The sequence below is a fragment of the Bombus pascuorum genome, chromosome 2 (genome assembly GCF_905332965.1).
Source record: "Bombus pascuorum chromosome 2, iyBomPasc1.1, whole genome shotgun sequence".
Lineage (NCBI taxonomy): Eukaryota > Metazoa > Arthropoda > Insecta > Hymenoptera > Apidae > Bombus > Bombus pascuorum.
Window position 1 is genome coordinate 10,470,784 of NC_083489.1, and position 20,296 is coordinate 10,491,079.

The 20,296-nt window shown below is 39.6% G+C and overlaps 1 protein-coding gene across 5 annotated transcripts in view; it reads left to right on the plus strand.

The window, feature by feature from the left end:
- Positions 1-20,296, plus strand: part of LOC132916461 (hypoxia-inducible factor 1-alpha-like) — a 94,747-nt gene that overhangs the window by 16,299 nt on the left and 58,152 nt on the right. For 2 of the 5 annotated variants that reach the window (XM_060976493.1, XM_060976494.1), the window contains one exon: positions 5,798-5,889. In XM_060976493.1, coding sequence (XP_060832476.1) covers positions 5,813-5,889 — 77 coding nt within the window. In that variant the 5' untranslated portion in view covers positions 5,798-5,812. Of the gene's footprint in view, positions 1-5,797; positions 5,890-6,545; positions 8,505-20,296 lie in introns of those variants that run through there. The other 3 variants (XR_009660101.1, XM_060976492.1, XM_060976495.1) reach the window with 2 other exon arrangements.

The window sequence follows — 20,296 nt, forward strand, 5'->3', positions numbered from 1 at the left end:
GAAATTTCTAATTCGATTCACGTAGGAACCGGTGCTCGCTGTCATTTATTTTATATGCACGGGATATATCGGTGGTTGTAATCGATCAATGGCAACTGATGCAATATGTATGTTAATTCACTCGACCGAGGCTAAGGGGTCGAAGACACAGTTTTGATTACGAAGCAGTTTATCCTTGAGTCTTTTCGATATCAATATCCAGACTTTAGCACCTATAATTTAATCGCACCGTTGTCTTTGTAGCTATGTAAACTCTTCCAATCGCGAATAATGTTGTTCTCTGAACGATACCAGGTCCCTTCTCGTCGATATGGGATATTACCTTATCGATTCAACACACCTACGGCATTGAGGCGTAAGTTGTCGTTTGTTTCACCACGATACATTATCTCAGTGCTTTACGGTGTATTTAACGCGCTCTGTTGCTGTTACAAATTTCCCGAAGAAACGTAATTATTCTTTAATTTCAAATCCATCCCTAAGGATTGACATTATGGGTCATCGGTGTCCCCTCCGCCTTATAGCGTTATCGACGTGTCTAACGTCAGTAACCGCGTAACCCCACGGAATTTAACGCGTCAAGCGGTTAAAGAAATGTCCGTGCTCCCCTAAAACGTGCGATATATAACGCCGTTACGGTAGAACGTTGATTAACCAGGAACAACGGCTTCTGAATGGAAACGTAGCAATTTCCTTCAACTTCTGTTCATACGAAGAGGCACCGTGAAATTCTCCGTTAATCAACGCCTCGATCATCGATCGTTGATCGTTGCTCTAAAAATCGGGGATTTATTCTGCCAATACCGCAGCAACCTTTGGATTCGCGGCAGACACGAAGGGGCAGCTTCGAGCAAAAGAGGAGTCGAACACGATCGGACACCTTCTAAATGGACATCGATCGAGCGTGAAGAAAGAAGACAGGCGTCTCACGATTCGCAGATAATAATCGGACAGAGATGGCAGAGTAAAACGAAATTGGTAGGTGAGCGTCGTTAACCGGCGCTCGCTTCTCGAGAGAAGAAGAGTCGTGGAACGACGGGCGGTCGCGCGTGCACCGACACGGCCCACAGTTTCGTCGTCGTCGTTGATCACGAACGTGTCGATCGTCGACCAGACCAAACACATGCACACACCTTGGGGTTATCCTCGTGTAACCGTTGCTCTTCTCTTTCGCTCTCGCTCTGTGCCTTCCTGTCTTTCTCTTTGCTCTCTTTCCCGTAGACTCGTGCATTCCTCCGTCCACGGGCACGGTTTACCCTACGCTCGACCAGGAACAACCCCCGAAAATCAGCCCCTGAACGAACAAAGAGTCTAGTGTCTAGACGGCTGGATATTACCGGCGGCGACGACATGCACACCGTGTATCGTATTTTCTTTGTTTCTTTCGGTCGTTCGATACGCCTCTGCCTAGTTGCCGCCTTGCCTTCGTATTTTTAATGCGCCATATAATGTCAGCCTCTAACGCGCACCTAGCGAGGTTTGACTATCGCGGTAGATACGTATCTGGATCGCGTTATGCGGCACGATTGCTTTTCAAGCGATTTTTGAAAATGTTCAGCAAGCTAAATAGATAGGGTTGGCTTTGTTTCAGCGGTTCGTTTTTCTTAAATCTATCGTCGTTCGTTGTATCAGTCAGAAGCGACGATGGATCTTCGAAGATCTTAAGTGGTAGGATTATCGAACCGGTTCCGAAGGATCGACTAGCTTGACGTGGTTAATCACCGACTAAAAGTTTGCAATTATATCGTATGTTATATAGAATGTAAGAATTTCAAGAGGAAAATTACGCGTTACCGTTAGTTGAGACTAGTCGTTGAAAGTTTGCGGTGGGAAAATTCGATACTGTTGATTCGTGATAATTTAAAGTTAAATGGCCTGCTGAAGTCAAAACGTCGTTAAAAAATAGGGAAACATTGAAAAGTTACTTCGTTATAATATCAGAGCTCGTTAAAAAGTTACTTTTTTCGTAATATCTTATTACGTGTAATTGTTCCCTGCGGTCAAACGCCGTGCATACGTAGAATTACGAAGAGAAGCTACGCAAGAACGACAAAAGACGACGATAATTTAAGAATAACGTTGCACGAGTTTTCGTTTCGTATTAAAAAATCTGTACGTTCCATCATCGATCGAACAGAGTGCCTCTTGTTGCTTCTCGTATTAAAACAAAGAAACTTACAATCGATTAATGGATAATGTTCTTTCTTAGGAAAATCTGATCGTTGGATATTAAATAACGTACTCTGTGATACCTGAACGACGGTAAGACGCAAAAATGTTTGTGATTCGATCGAAAGAGATCCATACGCCGCGCAATTGTTCATCCGCGAGCTTGAAGCGGTTTTAAAACGAGTGCATCGCACGTAAGTTGCTTCTCGTCACCTTATCAGTTCTGTTGTATAGCGCACACACAGCGGAACGTAGCGATAGTAGAACGATGTCGACGACCCGATGTATCAACACAGACCTACCTGACGCCAGCTTCTAGATACAGACGTCTATCTATAAACCCGTGTGTCTCCGTATTGTGTCGAGCTACTTCGAAACCATGGACAACCCTTGCGGCCCCATTCTATAGAATTCGAATTGTCGATCGATAACTTTCTTCGATAGTTCGTCCGCGATATCGGAATCTTTTTGTGCGTGCTTGCGAACCGACACGACTACGTTTTTTCGTTGTCTTTCTTCCATCGCGAAATACACGCGTTTCCTCCTTTCTTTTTCTTCTTCGTTTTATCTACTTATCTTGGAGCGCGAATACGTTTGGATTCGAAATATACCGAAAACGAATTGGACAGTTAGTTTCTCGTATTTTCAGTTCGCAGTTGGAAGTTTGCTGTCGTGTTAGGATGTTGTACGAAGTGGATCAGCGGCGTAAACATTTTTCCTTTCTTTTTCAAAAATTTAGATAAATAGAGGAAAGAATATAAACCTTTCCCAGGCACTGACCGATTCTATTTTCTAGATGTTTTTAATCTTAGCATAACTTTTCTATTAATACATCTGGCGGGTTGATAATTACAGTAGTGTAAGTCAACGTATTTCGATTCTTAAAAGCATCATCTCTCGAGTCTCGTAATTAAGTTACAACTTTATTCTCAACCGCGGTACGTTTTTACGATTTGGAAAAATATAACGAACTTTTTACGGTAATAAACAGGAGAAAAATACCGTTTGAGGAAAAAAATAGCTATGTATGACTTACGTTATTACGATTCTCAGCCTTTCATACGACTACCCTATACGATGGAACAAGAAACCTCGAGTACGTAAATATGGTATCACGAAACATTCGCGATAAACGTATTCGACTTGTCCCAAGACACTGGAAAGTGCAGTGAACGCGAGGAAACATAAAGAATACCACTGTACCGTGGCCGCGTCGAAGCGAACCGATTCCAACTGTTCCGGATATTGTAACGAAAGTCAATATTCCTTAAAGAACGGTTTTATCGATAAGAGCGATAAACAGAGCCGTTCACTCTGCTCGATCGCACGAAAAGATCGTCGGTACGAAGACGGACACGTCGAGAAAGGAAGAGGAGGAAACGTTTCCCTGTACTTTCGTTCTTTCTTTTTCGTTTATACGATCCGACGTTTGTTTTCGGAAACCATCGAACAACAGGCTGTTCATCTGTAAGTTGGAGTCCGACGAGAAATGCTTCGTGCGATAGAGTAAAAGCAAATCTGTAATCCGACTGCGCGGAATTGACTAAACGTGAACAAAGGCACCGCTAATCCTGAGCAGCATCAGCTGATTGTTTCGAATTAGCGTTGTTATTCGAGAGAATACGCAATCGGCCCACGCCACCTGACGTTTTGTTCACGACCACCGACTGAAATTACTTGGATTACGCGTTGCATCGATGAACCTTGTCGGTTTCCATTTAACGGCATCGTTTCCTTGGCAGATTACACGTGTAACGTAGGTATGTGCTCGTTTCGATAGTTTCCTTAGTACGATCTTGACGAGATGCCCTTCTGACCAAGGTTTAGACTGCTTTGACAGCGGAAATGTGGCGTGGGCGCACATGCAATACGTCTTCGATCGTATCTTGGTCCGTGGTTATGCGAATTGCAGGTAGACAGGTAGATATCGTACGATTTGATGGATCAGGTACTTCTTTATTAATCAGATCGACTGCGATTGACACGATTCTTTATATGTATTTCACTATATCGAGCGAAGCGAGCTACAGTGAATGTAATTAATTATAGACTTTCTTGTGGTGGTATTTGTTCGTTGGAGGCTTTATTAGAATATGTACATCGATGTTTATAATTTATCAGATAAATTTTGAAGGAAATGTGCATGGGGTCGTTTGTAAGGTCTCGAGGTACTCTCTAAGTACGGTTTCCTCGATATGCTATAATTTAGTATGATCAATAAATAAACGGCTAATACATGTTAACGTTATTTCGCGTTATACGTATCCAGGGTAATTTCGTTTTAGATTCACAGTCTGAGACATAGTTACCATCCAATATTTAACGATTTAAAGTGGGAAAGATAGGCTACAAAATATAAATAATGTAATTAATTTATGTAATTTTTATACATGGTACATGCGAATTTTAAAGGGATAGGCAACGTTTCCTTGATTTAATCCAAACCGAGAATAAGCTTTTTAAAGTCACACGCAAGTCGGATCGACTAATTCCATCGAAAATAATCGCTAAACGCTAATCGTATATTTCGATACTAAAATCGAGAAACTTTTTAGGAAATATAAAATCGGCATTTGCCAAACTTTTTATACACCAAAACGAAAAAAAAAAGAAAAAAAAAAGAGAAAGATACGTATCTCGTTCCACACATCTTGTCATTGTAAGGAAAAAGTATGCCTTTACATCAGATATTCATTGAACCAGTACAAGAATATATGCATGAAAATCAACAGTGTATCGAACCTTTTTCACTTCAAGGTTGGACGAATAATTTTCAACCCGATCGACATGTGGCACATCCTTTCGGGAAAGTCTTCAGACATCGAACGTTTGATCGAATAAATTCCGTGCTATTGAAAGAGAAAGGAAAGTGTGTAATAGATCTTCTCGGAGTAATATCACGAGCGATCTTACAGTTGCCAACGACTCACTGAAAAATCTTAAATTCCTTCTCTTGAATCGTACTTCATCTATTATTCATGGCTTGCAATTTTTTATCGTATTCGCAATATTTTCCACGTTACAAATTCGACCAACTTTGTTGCAAATAATTCGCTACGAGATCTGTCGATCGATTATCACGTCAAATTGATTGCAATGACTCAGACACGTGTCATTTTTGCTATATATTAGCGCCGGTAATTACCATTTTTTTGTTTGCATTATCAAGCAATCAACTATCATCATCGTTTTCCGTGTAGATCGTTCTTTCTCGTTGGTCAAAGGTCTTTTTATCATCACTGTCTGTACCTAACAGATGAGCATTAGTGATAAAACAAGTGTGAGAAAAGCTTCGAGACGTTGAAGCTTAACCATCGCGAATTACGAGTAGAAAAGAAAATTTCAATATGTATATAACGAGGAAAAAAGATTTTGATTTATTTGATTCTTTGTTAAAATCACAAAGGAAACACTTTAGTTTATTCCATTGATTCGAAATGATACATAAAATGCATCGTGATAACTAAAGGACGTATCCGATCAAAGCTATCTCGAGCTTTTCAAAGAACAATATTCGAACGGTACAAGGAGTTGTCGTAATTCGTTAAAAAAAGAACTTTCAAAGAAGATAGGTTTCGACAACGCGATAATAATAAGCGTAAATATCATTTGTTTTATTATATTGCAGGAAAAAATTAAAAAAATGAAGGATGACGTGGACGAGGATGATGCTGGCGCGTTGTCTTCCACTTCTGTGCCGGAAACGACAATCTCGTACGGGTAAGAGTCCAGTTTTTCTACTCCGAATCGCGTTCAAGGTGGAAGAAGTTGGAATTAACAAACGCGTTACCTTCATCGTATATTTATTTCTTAGAAATTATTCGACGAAAGATACATCAGGTAATTTTTAGTAATATCGACATGCGTCGCATAGAGAGATATACGATTGCGAGCATAAGACTGAAAACGATGACGTTTGTTAATTTCACAAACAACGAATAGCCTGTAATTTAAATTGATGCCAAAATAATTTTAAACAAGCGATAGAATTCTGACTGTACGTACGCGCGTATAATTCGTCGATATGCATTTCGATCACGCGTCGCGTGTCCAGTTCCTTATCCTGTGCGAATAATTCGCGATACCGATAAACAGGCAGTATTCGACGTAGCGTTAGGTCATCGATCGACTGTGCTCGAAATCTCGCGCCTAAATCCAGTAAGGGCACACGTACGAGAATTTCTTTCTTATCGGAGCGAGTGGAAGCAGCCTTATACAAGGGAACCGCCTAAAAATGTGTTGTTATCATGCTGCGCGGTCCGCGCGCGGGTAGGTAGCATTGGAAGAAGACAAGGGGAACGACGATTGGTCGTCCGCATGGGAGGGGAAACGCTGATTGTTAGGTAGAGTGGGGGTAGCGCTCCACCGGCAGTTCGCATCAGACTAGCGTACGTGTTGCGTCTTGATGCTCGTTAGCTTGTTTTTGGCAAATGACTATTCTTCTCTCTAGATTCGTTCAAATCAGTGTACGCGCAAGTACATAGAAAACCGTATTGACAGTTTGACACGTGTTTCGTACGTATCCGCGCTTTCGAAGTAGTTATCGTCGTGCGAACCGTAAACCGTGTCGTGGTATTGTATTTCACGCGAAAAATTTAATCGCAGTGTGTCGCGTATATCGATAGATATCGCAGTTGGGAACCGCAGTTCGAGATCAACGTCTATAACCATACGGGTTTTCGTACGTGTACCGATCGAAGTGACATTAGCCGAAACGGAAAGTAGCAGATATTCTTTTGGCTCTATCCACGGAACGGATAGTCGACGAAATAAGAAAACATTCTCTCCGTTCTAAGATACATTTGGGACAGTGTGTCAAGGCCGGAAATTCTTCGAACTTACGTTGTGCCATGAGTCTTTATCACGTTTCACACGATGTAACGGAACGCCTGAGCGGGAAGTAAAGGCCATCGTTTATGCATCTGAAACGCGTTTCGATCCGATGGTAACCGCTCGGCTCGTCGATCGATGCCCCCTCGCGATCCGTCTGTGTCTTCGTATACGGATTTCCTGCTGCGCCTGGATCTAGAACACGGTGTCAAGGTCAAGAGAATCCGATCAAGAATTCGCGTGCATGTCAGACGTCCGTTACAGCAGTCTGTAAATGCTACTAGACGCTCATCGATACGTGACGTTTCATCGTACGAGGATCAGTGTTTTTCAAAGTTGTCGATCTAACGTAGCCAGCGTTGTCAAGATCGAACGATTTTAAGAGAAGAACGTTACCACGATCGAATAAGTCGCGACGACTCGAAGCTAATAACGCGTAATAACAATAATAATAATAATAATAAATAGCTTCGAATGTAATTCTCGTGTGAGAATTATTCTCTACGAAGATCACCGTGTTTCTGCAGTTTTTTTCCATCGATGCGAGCTTCCATTGGATTACAGGCTCGCGCACAAAGCGATAAACTGACGTAGAAGAAATTTGGCGGGACAAGAAACGAACGCTACTAGGAAGGCGTGCGCGCTATTTGATAAAAGACTCCGTCTCTTTTTTTCTTCCTGTTCTCCTCGTCTTTCTTTCTTCGTTTTTTTCTTTTTACTCGTGCGTCCGAAGCATTGTCTTCGAAGCTTCGATTTCGCCGAGTGTTTGTTCGCCGTTGGACGCAGATAGAGAAGTTTCTTTATCTGTAAGCGAAGAAACAAGCGCGATCGCGCAAGCAAGATTAACCGGCGACCTGGCTAATTTTAATTCGCGCAACAAACAAGCAGCGAAGACGCGATTGTCGCGCGATAACGGCCAAACATCGCCGCCGTAACGTCGAACGTCGCTGTTCGCGTGTTCTCCAATATGGCGAGTGACGCCGAAGACGAGTCCAGTATCTCGAGTGGTTTCGTTGTCTTCTGAATCGAACGTATCCCGTTCCAAGTGTCGACTATCGCGGTCGAAGGGCGCACAATCGACCATACAAAGTATACCGTTTATCCAGTGAAACGTTACGAGAGATATCAGACACGGTCGAATTTTTATCAGACTTGGACGATTGACATTCATGCGAATGTTAGGATATGAGAAGCAAAGATGACGATCTATCGAATTCGAGGTTCTGTTTCGACGGTACAAGGAAATTTCGACATTCGCGCGGCCATGCGAACCGGTTTACACATGGTTGAGGCGAATCATTAAGAGAAAATTCGTTGGACGCGGTAAACTAAACTCGTTTGGAAAAGATGGCAACATTGTGGAGAGAGCAACAGGAACAAGTATACCTGCACCCTCAGCAACACCAAACGTTACATCCGGGGATCATGGCCGAGCAAACTCACCATCACCATCATCGATCCACCGCTATCACCAACATCACCACCATGGATCTGCCAGTTCCAAGGTCAGACTCGTTGTTCTATTAACGACATTATGTCGGAGGATGCGTCAAGGTGAACGGATATGCGTGTAATTCCGTGTAATGTTAAAGGTTCAGCGTTAATCGTTTTGTGGGTAACCCTGTTACCCGGCTAGGGTGAAATATTTTTGTTACGTAATCGGCTGATGCCGGCCTATTTGACCGTAATGAAAAAATCAAGCTGGAATTTACATTTACTACGCAACTCTATTTCATATGAATATTAGATTGCTCGATCATTCGATATTTAAATAGGAAAATTTAAATTGCAATTGAACGAATAAGAATCATCTTGATAGATTAGAAATTCCATGCTTTTTTCCATCGCCTTCGAAAATTCTTCGTCCGCGTGTGGATAACGCGACCCTTGAATCCAACTTTTCTCACTGCGATCCACATTATTCGTCGCGGTACAAAAAAACACCGATACCTATAATTCTGTTCTTGTAAATCTGTTAAACAGTAGCACGAGACAGATCGTTTTTGCGAGCGATTCGTTCGAATGAATTTTTGTTTTAACAATCGTTGGGATTAAAAAGTAACCGGTTCGTGGAGCTCGATCGCTTGTCTATCCCGATATCCGCCGCGAACAATCGACAAAATTCGAGTAATCAAAGTTCTTTCTCTTCCATTTTCGTTTCCTTTGATCGCGTTCTAGTCGACACGGTTAGTTTGAAAATTAATGCGAGAGAGAACGGTGTAAGTTACATATGTAGGTAGGAGTGCGCAGAGATTGCAGAGGTCGCGTACATATTGCTTCAACCTTGCAATCTATATTCTACACCGAGCATAGATAGCAGTTGACATTATGTTTATTATCAACGTGTATTATCAGTCCTCTGACAATCGGCTTTAATGGATTGAAGCAGTACTGGGTGGTCCATTAAAAATAAATCGAGACAATATCGATGTTATATTAAAGAAAAGCGTTAACGAAAAGTTTCTATATTAAGATTTCCCGAAGTTATCAGCGTTATACTTTTAACATAGTTCTTACTCTTTATTAGAAATTCGAATAAAATTGTAAATTCAAAAAATCCTCAAAGTTGCAAAATTCTAAACTCTTTCGTATCGAAGATTTCGAATTCTCGACTTCTCGACATTCTGAATCGTCCAACGTTCGAAATGGCAGAATGTTTCATTTCTTTTCTTTGAAATTCTCCATTTCTTAAATTAATAATTAACTGCTATTTATGTTTTCTATTCCTGTTCTGTATCGCACACGCGATCTCTTGTTTGCATTTAAAATTACGGCATAATAATTTGAAAAAGCGGCGATCGTCGTTGGAACGTTATCAAACAAGCTTCGATTGACGCATTCTCGAGAATGCAAGCTCGGAACACGCGGCGGCTATAAATGTTCTTTATTACGTTTTAAATTTGCTGACAGACGGTCGCGGAAGCTTTGTTTCCCCTATCCGCGTCTCGTCTCGATAATCGAATTAGGAATTAGCTAAGGAATGTTCTTCTGTCATCGAACGTTGAATGAAAACATGGCGACAGTTTGATGCAGAGTACACGCTGTCTCTTCTCGTTCGCAACATATGACCCGTATGTTTTTTTACAAATTGTTTTTTTTTTTTTTATAAACCATTGCTAACACTTGATTATCGTCGCAGCCAGCGATTATCATAAACGTTGACTGGCGTATTTAATGTCAGTGGACACGTGAACGTTACACGTGATTCTGCAAAAATCGAAGTCTACTGGAAGAGCGTACAATGTTGTTATTCCAGCATTTCATTTAGAATTGCTAGTTATACACAGGAAATTACGTAAAAAACAGAAAAAGAACATTTCTGTCTATCTTGAATATATTATAGAGTTGTAAGAAGTTTTTACGATATATGTACAACGACTCGAACTTTGAATATTAATCGACTATAAATCGCTAGCCAATGGAAAATACTTCTAACGCATCGCTTACGTTGCGGTAATGCGAAGTAGATAACGGAAAGTACGTTTTCTCGGATACCTGGTGATGCCAGTTGTATCATTGGTGAAACATTGGAAACGTTTTACACAAGGACGCAGCTTGCAACCTCGACCTGGAATAGTGGTATTTATCGTAGATCTCTCTGTTAATAATGACAACTATTTACGGTATTGTGTATAGCTTTCAGTTCCGATATCGCACGTTGTAACGCACATGAAAAGTTACATGGTAGCTTTTATTTAAACGCGTTTTATTGTCAACGCGTTCGCTTCCACATGAATTTTATATCTCGTTCACAGCGATGCAGCGTTCTCGCTTTAAAATTTCACGAAAATTGTCGACCGGCGAGTCTGTCAAGTTTGAAGATCAAAAGATACAAAAACCGCGTCCAAATTGTCCAAAGTTGACAACATTCGCTTTACAATCTGCCACGCTAAACTCAATCGAAGACGATAGAAGAAAGACGAAGGCAACAAACAACACGTCGAGCTGTATTCTTCTCATATTTTTCGTGCATTGATTATATTCAATGGATCGCTACGGTTTCCTCTGCGCTTAAGACGCACGTGCAACTTTTTTTATCACGTGATTCGTGGAAAATCCGCTATGTAATTTGCGTGACAAATTAATTTACTGCGACGACTTTTATAAGGATCCGCCGGTGGTGTTAACGACGTCTCTGTATCCATAGCCGAGGATTTTGTGTGCATACTTGTCAAGACGTTTTCGGTAGATTGAATGGAAAGAGCAAAGGGTAGAGCCGCGCGTGGTATTTATGTTTTTCGTAAAATGGACCCGTCCAACGAGTCCAGGTAGAACAAAATTCTGCGAAGAAAATACGTACTACGTTTTTATCGAACGATTATGTATCACGAGTAACCTTCGTCTACCCTTTGTGTCAATTTCACATGGTGCAATAAATTCAAAAAAGTTAGTAATTTCCGTTGTATGATGTTGTAGGAGATCGGTAAAAACACAGGAAACGATAGGCTGCTTTATTATAAATTTCCACGCGAGCTTCTACGAGTACATGTAGCAAAGTCTTTTAGTTTTTGCAAGCATACAAATATTCTATCAAATTTTAACTCTATTTGCAGCTTTTTATGTTCAACGAAGAAGTTTCCAAATATTTTGATCAATATTATTAATAATATTAATATATACTCGTTATAAATATTACAGTCATTTTTCACCATCGTGTCAATTTGATATCAGAGAAAAAATTAAGTAAAGAAAGCGTAGGATGAAGGAGGATTGAGGGGATGAACGATGTACTTAGACGATAGCTAAATTAAAAAAAAAAAAAAAAAAAAAAGAGAGAGACACGAAATAACAGAGAGAATATAGATAAGAAATTTTGCAGTTCCTTCGAGTCAGTCTTCTATGCGATGAAAATAATGTATATTATCTGTATTCGTGTCATTTTCATTAGGACTCATAGGAATATTCAATCAATAGGAATATTCTTTTTTTTTTGCAAGGGCGAAGAACGCCGCCGATTAATTTGTTAGAATTATCCAAGGACTATTATAATTAGCAAATAAACAAGTCTGTTGTGTCTACGCTTTTGTTATCGAAAAGACTCATTCTATAAATATGCAAATTTTGAAGGTTGCATGCACTAGCCAAGATACTAACGCGTTTACTGATCGTTTGCTTTTTTGTTCAATATTTCAACGGCGTATTCGCGAGTTAATCATAGTTCGTCCGTCTTTCTCTTTTCACCGATATATAATATTCCACGATAATTTTTCCATTTACCACTAATCCGAACACCATCCAACTTCGAATCGAAACACATCCGATCACGATTTGATCGACTCGTCGACCTTGTTCACTTTTTTTTTTTCCACAAGCACAACTCGTGTCCGCTCGTTCTTGTGATTTTAGAACGTAGTTTTGATCTACGATCCGTATATTACACTGTCTCTGGTGACTTGCTTTTCCCTTGTCGCTTTGACACAGACACGGTATCGTCGACTCTTTGCCAATGTCGTTACGCAACATCCAATTCTGCACTTGGAATCACATTTTTCACAGGTAGAAGATAATTTCGATTTTTATCATTGTACATAGGCAGAGAGAGGGATAGGAAAATATTTGAATATGTTTTCATATCCTCTGTTATAGAGCACCGGGATATTTGTTGCGACTAAATGGAAATCAATTGGTAGCTTTTTTGCTTAGTACGAAGTATTTATTTTGCCTTGAAGGTAAACGCCGGAAACTTTTGGAATTTTAATATCCTTCTTTTCTAAATAATAGAAAATGTAATTTTCCCTGTGTGTTCAACTGTAACCTTTCTCATAATCAATTTCCATTTCTTTCTCTCACGCGAAGCTTAGTTTACTTTGATAAGAAACGTAGGAAACTTTCAGAATGTTAATATAGTTCTATAAAATCTGTATAACGGATGGAAAATGTAATTTATCAAGTTATCTGCGATCGTGGTATTTTTTTAGCAGATAAGATTAATCTATAGCTTGATGATTACATTAAAAAGCTAATAAGTTCCTTATTAATTCATTATCAATTACGCTGCTTTTTTTAATGATCTATCAACTACTTTCAGATTCGAAAAAGTGTACTAGAATTCATAGAAACTTTCTCGAGTATGTGGTTTCGGTTTGACAAAGTTCAATCGATCGAAAATAACCCTACTCTTTGTAATTATCTTGCGTAACTAAAATCAGAATCCTGCTGGTGACACGAAAGACTCCCCGCTGTGTATCTACCGTTCCACGATCAATTTGTACCTTCTATACAATTCACGAAATTCATTTTACACATGGACGAAAGTGTGCGGATATTTATGACCGAACTTATTCATGAAAGGCTGCCAGTGTACCATCGCTCGGTTAATCTGTATGTATACTTAGCAAAAATTTGCTTATTGTTGCTACGCGTCGACGAAAGTGTTCGAATATTTATGAGTGGCATTGTACGTCAGAGTAATGTACTTAGCGTCGGTACTTAAAATTCACGTCGCGATAACCGCGTGTCTATCGGCATCTATCTACGCTTATTGATGCTTCATTCATACGCGCAACTGGACGCCACGCTAATCCGTTTGTACGATCGGTAGTCGTAGAGAGATGTTTGCGGCGAAGGTGAAGGTTAAATCGTTCTTTCACGGGCTTAACCTTTTGGAAGGATCGAATCGAGAAACTCTCGTACGTGTCGTACGAATGATTTTTATGGCCTTGCGAGCAAGTCTTCCTTTGCTCGAAGCGTCAGGACGCGACACAATCTGCCACCTTGTCTCGTGACGAAACTTCGCTACTCTAATGGTCTTCTTCGAAACTCTATTGGTCGTTTCAACGTTTGCCAATAGACGTATTCTGTCTGATGTTTAGTAATTTCGATCGCGTCCCTGCGTTTATGTAACGTAACATGCACCTGTTTTTCTATGCAATTACCGCTAGTTACGAGATCGGTTCTCCTATTTTTTGCAACGCGTATGTAACGCGTCTTCTTCGTTGCAAACGAGATAACATGACGCGTTCATACACTCGTTTGCTGCTAATCAGACGATCGTTCTCACGATTCCAAGTACTATAGTTTTAATTTTATATCTTATTTTTTTTGGCTTATTTAGCGTTTTGCGTGAACGGAACGTACTACCGTAGACTTTCGAAGAAATCGAGTCTTCGTAGTTTGTCGAAGAGTATAGTTTCAAGAATACGCGTGGAAAACATCGTGTGTCTTTCGGATCCTTAAAATCGAAGAAGTTATAACTGTTCGAATGATGCGAGAATCAGTCTTGAAGACGTTCGTGGGCGTTTTAGTTTAGTGGAATAGCGTTTAAACGCAGTTTCTTCCAAACTATGATATTTTAAAACATACTTGATCGATTGGTTCCGAATTTTGCATGCTCCTTCGATGTACGCGTCGTCACGATCTGTACCAGCATTAATTTAAAATCGATCACCTTTTTTTATTTTTTTAATCCACAATAGATACGGCAAAGATAACAAGATGTGTAGTCCAACTTCATTTTCAGCTAATACTTTCTATCCATTTACTCTGCTACCTCTGTCGTAACCAAATTCGTCCTAATTAAGAATCTTTTCTTTTTTCTCTCTCTTTCTGTATCTCAAAATCTCAAGCTCTACGATACCATCGATTTTTCTTATTTCGCTAAAAAAAAAAAAATTTCTGACGTATTAGAACATAAATAAATATCCGCAGAATATCGAATAGAGGAGTTGCTCAGGTTTCCCGTAAAAAATTCTAAAGTCCTACAATATACCCTATATCTTGCAACGTATCTTATGTAGAATACCTTTTTAAACAACTTGCAACGCGTCCTTCGAAATAACTATTTAAACTATTTAACTCAAATTGTTGCAATCGTTGCAACGCCACAGAAATTCTACGAAGCTACGCAACAGTTGTTTACATTTTAAAGAAACGAATTTTCCCGAATATATACAACTTGGATGATTTTCTATCTCGATAATTTTACAGTTTACATCCGCCCACGTACGCTTCCAAACAAATCGCATCGATATTCCGAATAAACTGGATCGTCAAAGAGAAGCGTTCCCGAGCTTGTATTTAATTCTATTCGTATTATGCACGCGATACGTGGGAGTTTCGAATGATCGGAGGAGCCATGAGCACATTCTACCGTTGCGTTATTCGATCGAGTATGGATCGCTTATCAGTTTTCTAGTAGGCGATCTGACTCAAATTGACCAGTTTCTCTCTTGAATGGATCCAGGAGCGTGAATCAATCCTGTTGCTATACCACCTAGCTATGTGTCGATACACGCGAAATACAGGCTCGTGGGTGGATCGATGTCGTTTTCGACGAGTTTCCACAGTACGACATTTCGTGCTCTCGCCAGAGTGGAAAAACAAACGTGAATGGTCTTTTAACGAGGTCTAGAGTTTCATTCCGTCGCCGTTGACGATTCACTTCGTTTCAGAATACATGTAACCGGCGTATAAATGTTTTCGTAATGAATGGGAAATAAAAGGCGAAAATAAAAAAGTGAAGGAGAAATTCGTCGAATCGCTGCGATATAATATAGTAGGGATGGCATTAATTTCAATTTGCGTTCGCGAATCTAAGTCGGATTCTAATAAAAATAGTTTTCGCTTTGCCTCTATTTCATTGCTTTCATAAAAGATTGTTTTGGTGTTCGTGTTTGGAAAGCGTAGTCGGTTTCAACAAACAAGTCAATTTTCACGAGTTGGTTCCGAGATACAGAAGGGTTCGTAGGTTTCGAAGATGTACAAATCGATGGATGCGTTTTACGATATCGATCGGTTCCGTGGATCCAAAAATACAGAGAAGCGGCGATGTTGCAAACGCTCTGGCGTTTTAAATTTATTTTAGAATTTCCCGTTATTCCTGTCATCTTCTTGCGACGGATCACCTTATGCAAGTAAATCGTTTGTTTCTTGATAATTGGATATTGTTAGTCATGTACTGGTTCGTAATGAAATTAGGAAATTAATAGAAAAGTTGATTGGAGCTTGCCTTCTGAGAAGCTCACAGCGAGACCATGAAGTACATCGGATGTCAGAGTTCACACGTTTCGAGGATCAAAAAATCGTACGTTGTCATCTGAGAATTATTTCTTCCTTCGTAGCACATTCAACGGGAGTTTTACGTTCTATACAAATTGCTAATTGAAAACGAAGCTTCGAGATTCCGCTCCTATACGATACCTACACGTCTACAGCTTCTATCATAGAATCTATTAGAAAGCCAAAATTTCACGATTTCTTTCACCGTGAAGTACCATTTCTATTTCTCGAAGAATTGATTCGCTTCTTCTTGAAAAATTCAAACCGATTTGCTATATTTTATTCGTTGATCGATTTCGTCTTCGATCGGCTAAAAGTGATATACCCGGAGGAAACACGGCAAAGAAACGTCGGACATATTTTTCCTTTGGAGATAAACGCGTGAATCTATTGTTTGATAATTTTATTACAGGAAAAAAGCGAATACGAGGATGGGAAGGTGCAGGGGAAGATGCACTCTAGCTCGATTATATTTTAATTAAACTTGCTTGTGCCACGTGTAACATATTGCACGTGGAGAAGTTCACTCGATATTCGAAGCGTATTACAAACCATCCTGGAATAATGTTCGAAATATTATTGCAAATACACGGGTAGAGGTAATTGGTAAATGTTATGCGCGCGAAAACACTTATGGAAACACGAGTATCTCGACTTTAACGTGCAACGTTGTTATTTTGAAACCGATGTTTCTCTCCGTAATAACAAATAAATCACAAAAGAAACGGCTCTCGATATTATATTAATATACATGTGGTTTAATTAACGGAAGGCGAAACGAGATCATCAACGAGAACGTGCAGCAGCTGTATATCTCGTTAGGTTCGAGGTACAGTAGCTCGCGAAAGTATTTCGACATTTGCAGAAATCTTTTCTAAATATTTATCGTGTGCGTTATGCGAAACATTTTGAAATTTCATTAACACCGTAACGAGACTCTGTTATCGCGATTACGTTGGTGAAGTTTTAGACGAATTACGAGATGTACGTAGGGGCAACAAAATATACAGTGAAAAATATATGTGTATTTCGCAGAGATTATGAAGGGTGCAAAAAAAAAAGAGAAAAAAAAAATGGACTAAACGTACGTAATTACGAAACTAACACGTTATTATATTTAACCAAGTAAAATACATCACCACGTTGGTTTCGTATTTTTAGTTGTGTCCACAGGATACAAGATTCGAGAAAAGCTAGTTCGCGTTTATTTGCATAAACAATCGCGGTCTATTTATGCGTATTATACGAAACTTGTGTAAATATTATTAGCGCTATAACGAGACACGATTTTCCTGATCAGCTTGGTAAAGTTGGAAACGAATCAAGAAACCTTCATATGGAAACCTACGTGATATACAGATGTCCGTGCATCAAATATTATGTAGTTGTCAAAGTCATGAAACTATTTAAATAGTTAATTATTCGTTGTATTAAGAAGCCTCGCATCAACATTAATCTTTTACCTAATACATGTTTGCCGTAAATATCTTGTAACTTTTGTATATATGTTTTCAAAATATTTCGAATATCATCAGTATAATCACGATAGTCACGTCTCGTTACGATTCTAATGATATTTCGAAATGCATAAAGACTTTCAAATACTGTCACGATGCGCTGTAAATCCAGCTGATTACCGGATAGATTAACGGAAAAATATTTCACTGTCACAGCGATGTTCATCGCGATCTTCGACCTTACTTCTTCTATCGGAACATTCTCGATGCTGAAATTACTTAATTGGAAGGATGATGTTGTGCGTACGATGCAATTAGCGTAATTGCATGGTAACATTGTTGCATAAATGTATTGCCGGTGTATAAAAATAAATGAAAAACGTCATTCGCCAGATGGAACGAGATAAGACGAACCAGAAGGAACATGGAATTTCGTAAAGGCGTACTTTGCGGTAGAGTCGATGGATCGCAACTTTTTATTGCCACGTCATCGATTGTTTACTGTCATCTCGACTGTTTTGCACATACGTACGTTTCTCAAAATGCTACCAGCTCCATCGAATCTCCTTTTTAAACATTTATCGGATGCCATCACCACACTATTTTAGTCGTGGCAAATCGCTACTATGCATTCCTGCACGGTCGAGGACAGGCAGATGGCGCGGGAAAAAAACAAGAAAAAGGAACAGGAAAAAAGAAAAATGAATGTTCTCCGGTCGATCGAAGCTATGGAAAGCAATGAAGAATCAGAGAGAAAAGGAAGTAACCGTGATCGATGAGAAACTCAATGAGACAGGATTTCTACGCGGTTCGACGCGTTTAGTGGAAGAGACGAACAGAATCGGACAAGCGTTGTTCTTAAAGTAGAGATGGTTGGAGGTCAGCCACGTCACGGTGCATCGTACGTACCGTTGCAACTGGTAACGCTCGATCCATCACCACGAGAATAACCAAATTTACCCGTCAACTTGAACTCACCTATCGTTGACGACAAAGTTACAGAACCTTGTTGTTTATTGCTGCAATTCTTTTTTACATGCTTTTCCGTTGAGCAACTTCTGCTCGTTCAATGTGCGTAATTTAGTTCGAGAAAACCATTGGCGACGCAAATTCTAATTCTAAGATAAGGTATTCTGAACACGAATTCTTTCCGCTCGAGCAACGTTTGAGTATCTTCGATTTGACGACTAATACCGCGGTACTATCACGGTGATAAACAGATCTCGAATCTTCAGACTGAATTTCCTGCAAAACTAGATCCGCCACGAGAAAATGCTATTCTATATGTCTGACGACACTATATGTTTACGAACTTAATTAAATAAATGGGATCTAAACTAATTTGTTTCGTTTATTAAATATCGCGATAAACGCTCTGCTTGAAATATCTCTTCGAGACTTTTGGAATCTTAAATTTCCCAAAAGTGCATATTCATAATCCATAGCGATAATATTTGCGCGTAAGTAAAAGTTGGCAAAAGAGGATGCTACTCTTGCAACATTTTCCAATCTGAGAACGAGAATGCAATCTTAGAGAGACCTACTGCTCTTGGCGAGGAACTGCGATCGTTAATTTTCTTACGTAACAGTTTACGATCGAAGCTTTCGTTCGCTGCTTGCGATAAGACGATTCTCGTTCGCGTATTTATTGTTTCGTTACCTTGAATTTCGTTCAAAAGACTCTTGATAGCGTTCAGTCGGCGAAAGAACAAAATAAAAAGTTATTTACCAATAGGTCGTTTGAAGAAGGTCGAGCGTGAAGTATGTGCATAGCTCGCAACGGTCGCCAATAACACGGAAACTCTTACAGCAAAGTTAATTACGACGATCTCGAACGATAGAGCACCGTTTATGGTTTAATATGTTTATGAGACATCGTCTCGATAAGAATCTGCATCGACAATAACGATAATACGTCGTCGGATTTGTCCTCTGGTGTAACACGTTCGAGACGATGCTTCTGATGGATTATACATCTGACTCGATATTGCTAACTACCTGTGCCATTTCGAAGGATGATACAACAATCACGAACATTTTGTTGGTGACGCTCGTTATCGTATTATTCGATCGAAAGCTTTTAATCTAGACGCCGATACGCCCTCTTCTTTGTCGATCTACCGAGAACAGATTAATCGTCGTATTATTGTTTGTACGAGAAAGTTAAGAATTTTCGCAGAATTTAAAATAAAACAGCTTGGAAAATAACATGCTAGATTATTTTATTGCGGATAATGTATTTTGCTCTTTTCGTTCGAGTTACAAAATGCTCGGGGATTTTCGTTCGATCGATTGGTTCTTGTTGAAAGTGTCATCCGCTTTTGTAAATGGAAAATTGACATCGTTGATATTCGTCTGAATTTCATCTTGATTTTCTTTCATTTTACCGAATGAAACGCAAATCCTCCGTGTTGATATTAATTCCTCACGCGAATTAATTGCTACCAGATAAGTCGCGTATCTGTTCCAAAGCTCCCCGCAAGTAAAACATTCGTTGGTCGTTGGAACGACAGGGGCCAGTCATTTAAAATTTCGCTATCTTTGCTACAACTTTGTGCCAAAGCATTCTCACGATTCTGTATTTATATCACATGTTTTTCTTACTTTTAATCATAGAATACGCTGACGTAGCATTTGGCGGGACAAGAACGAAACAGCCTGTACGTTACTCGTATTAACATATTCTGGCTTGAAGAAACAATCTATATAACGTTCGTTGTATTTGAATTTCTTAATATATCGCGTTTACTTCTTATTTTACAACTGTTACGTATTATTCCTCTGCTTCGTTCTTAATTGGTTAATTTCAGGTTTGTCAAGGTGGGAGTAGAAGGTTTCTAAAT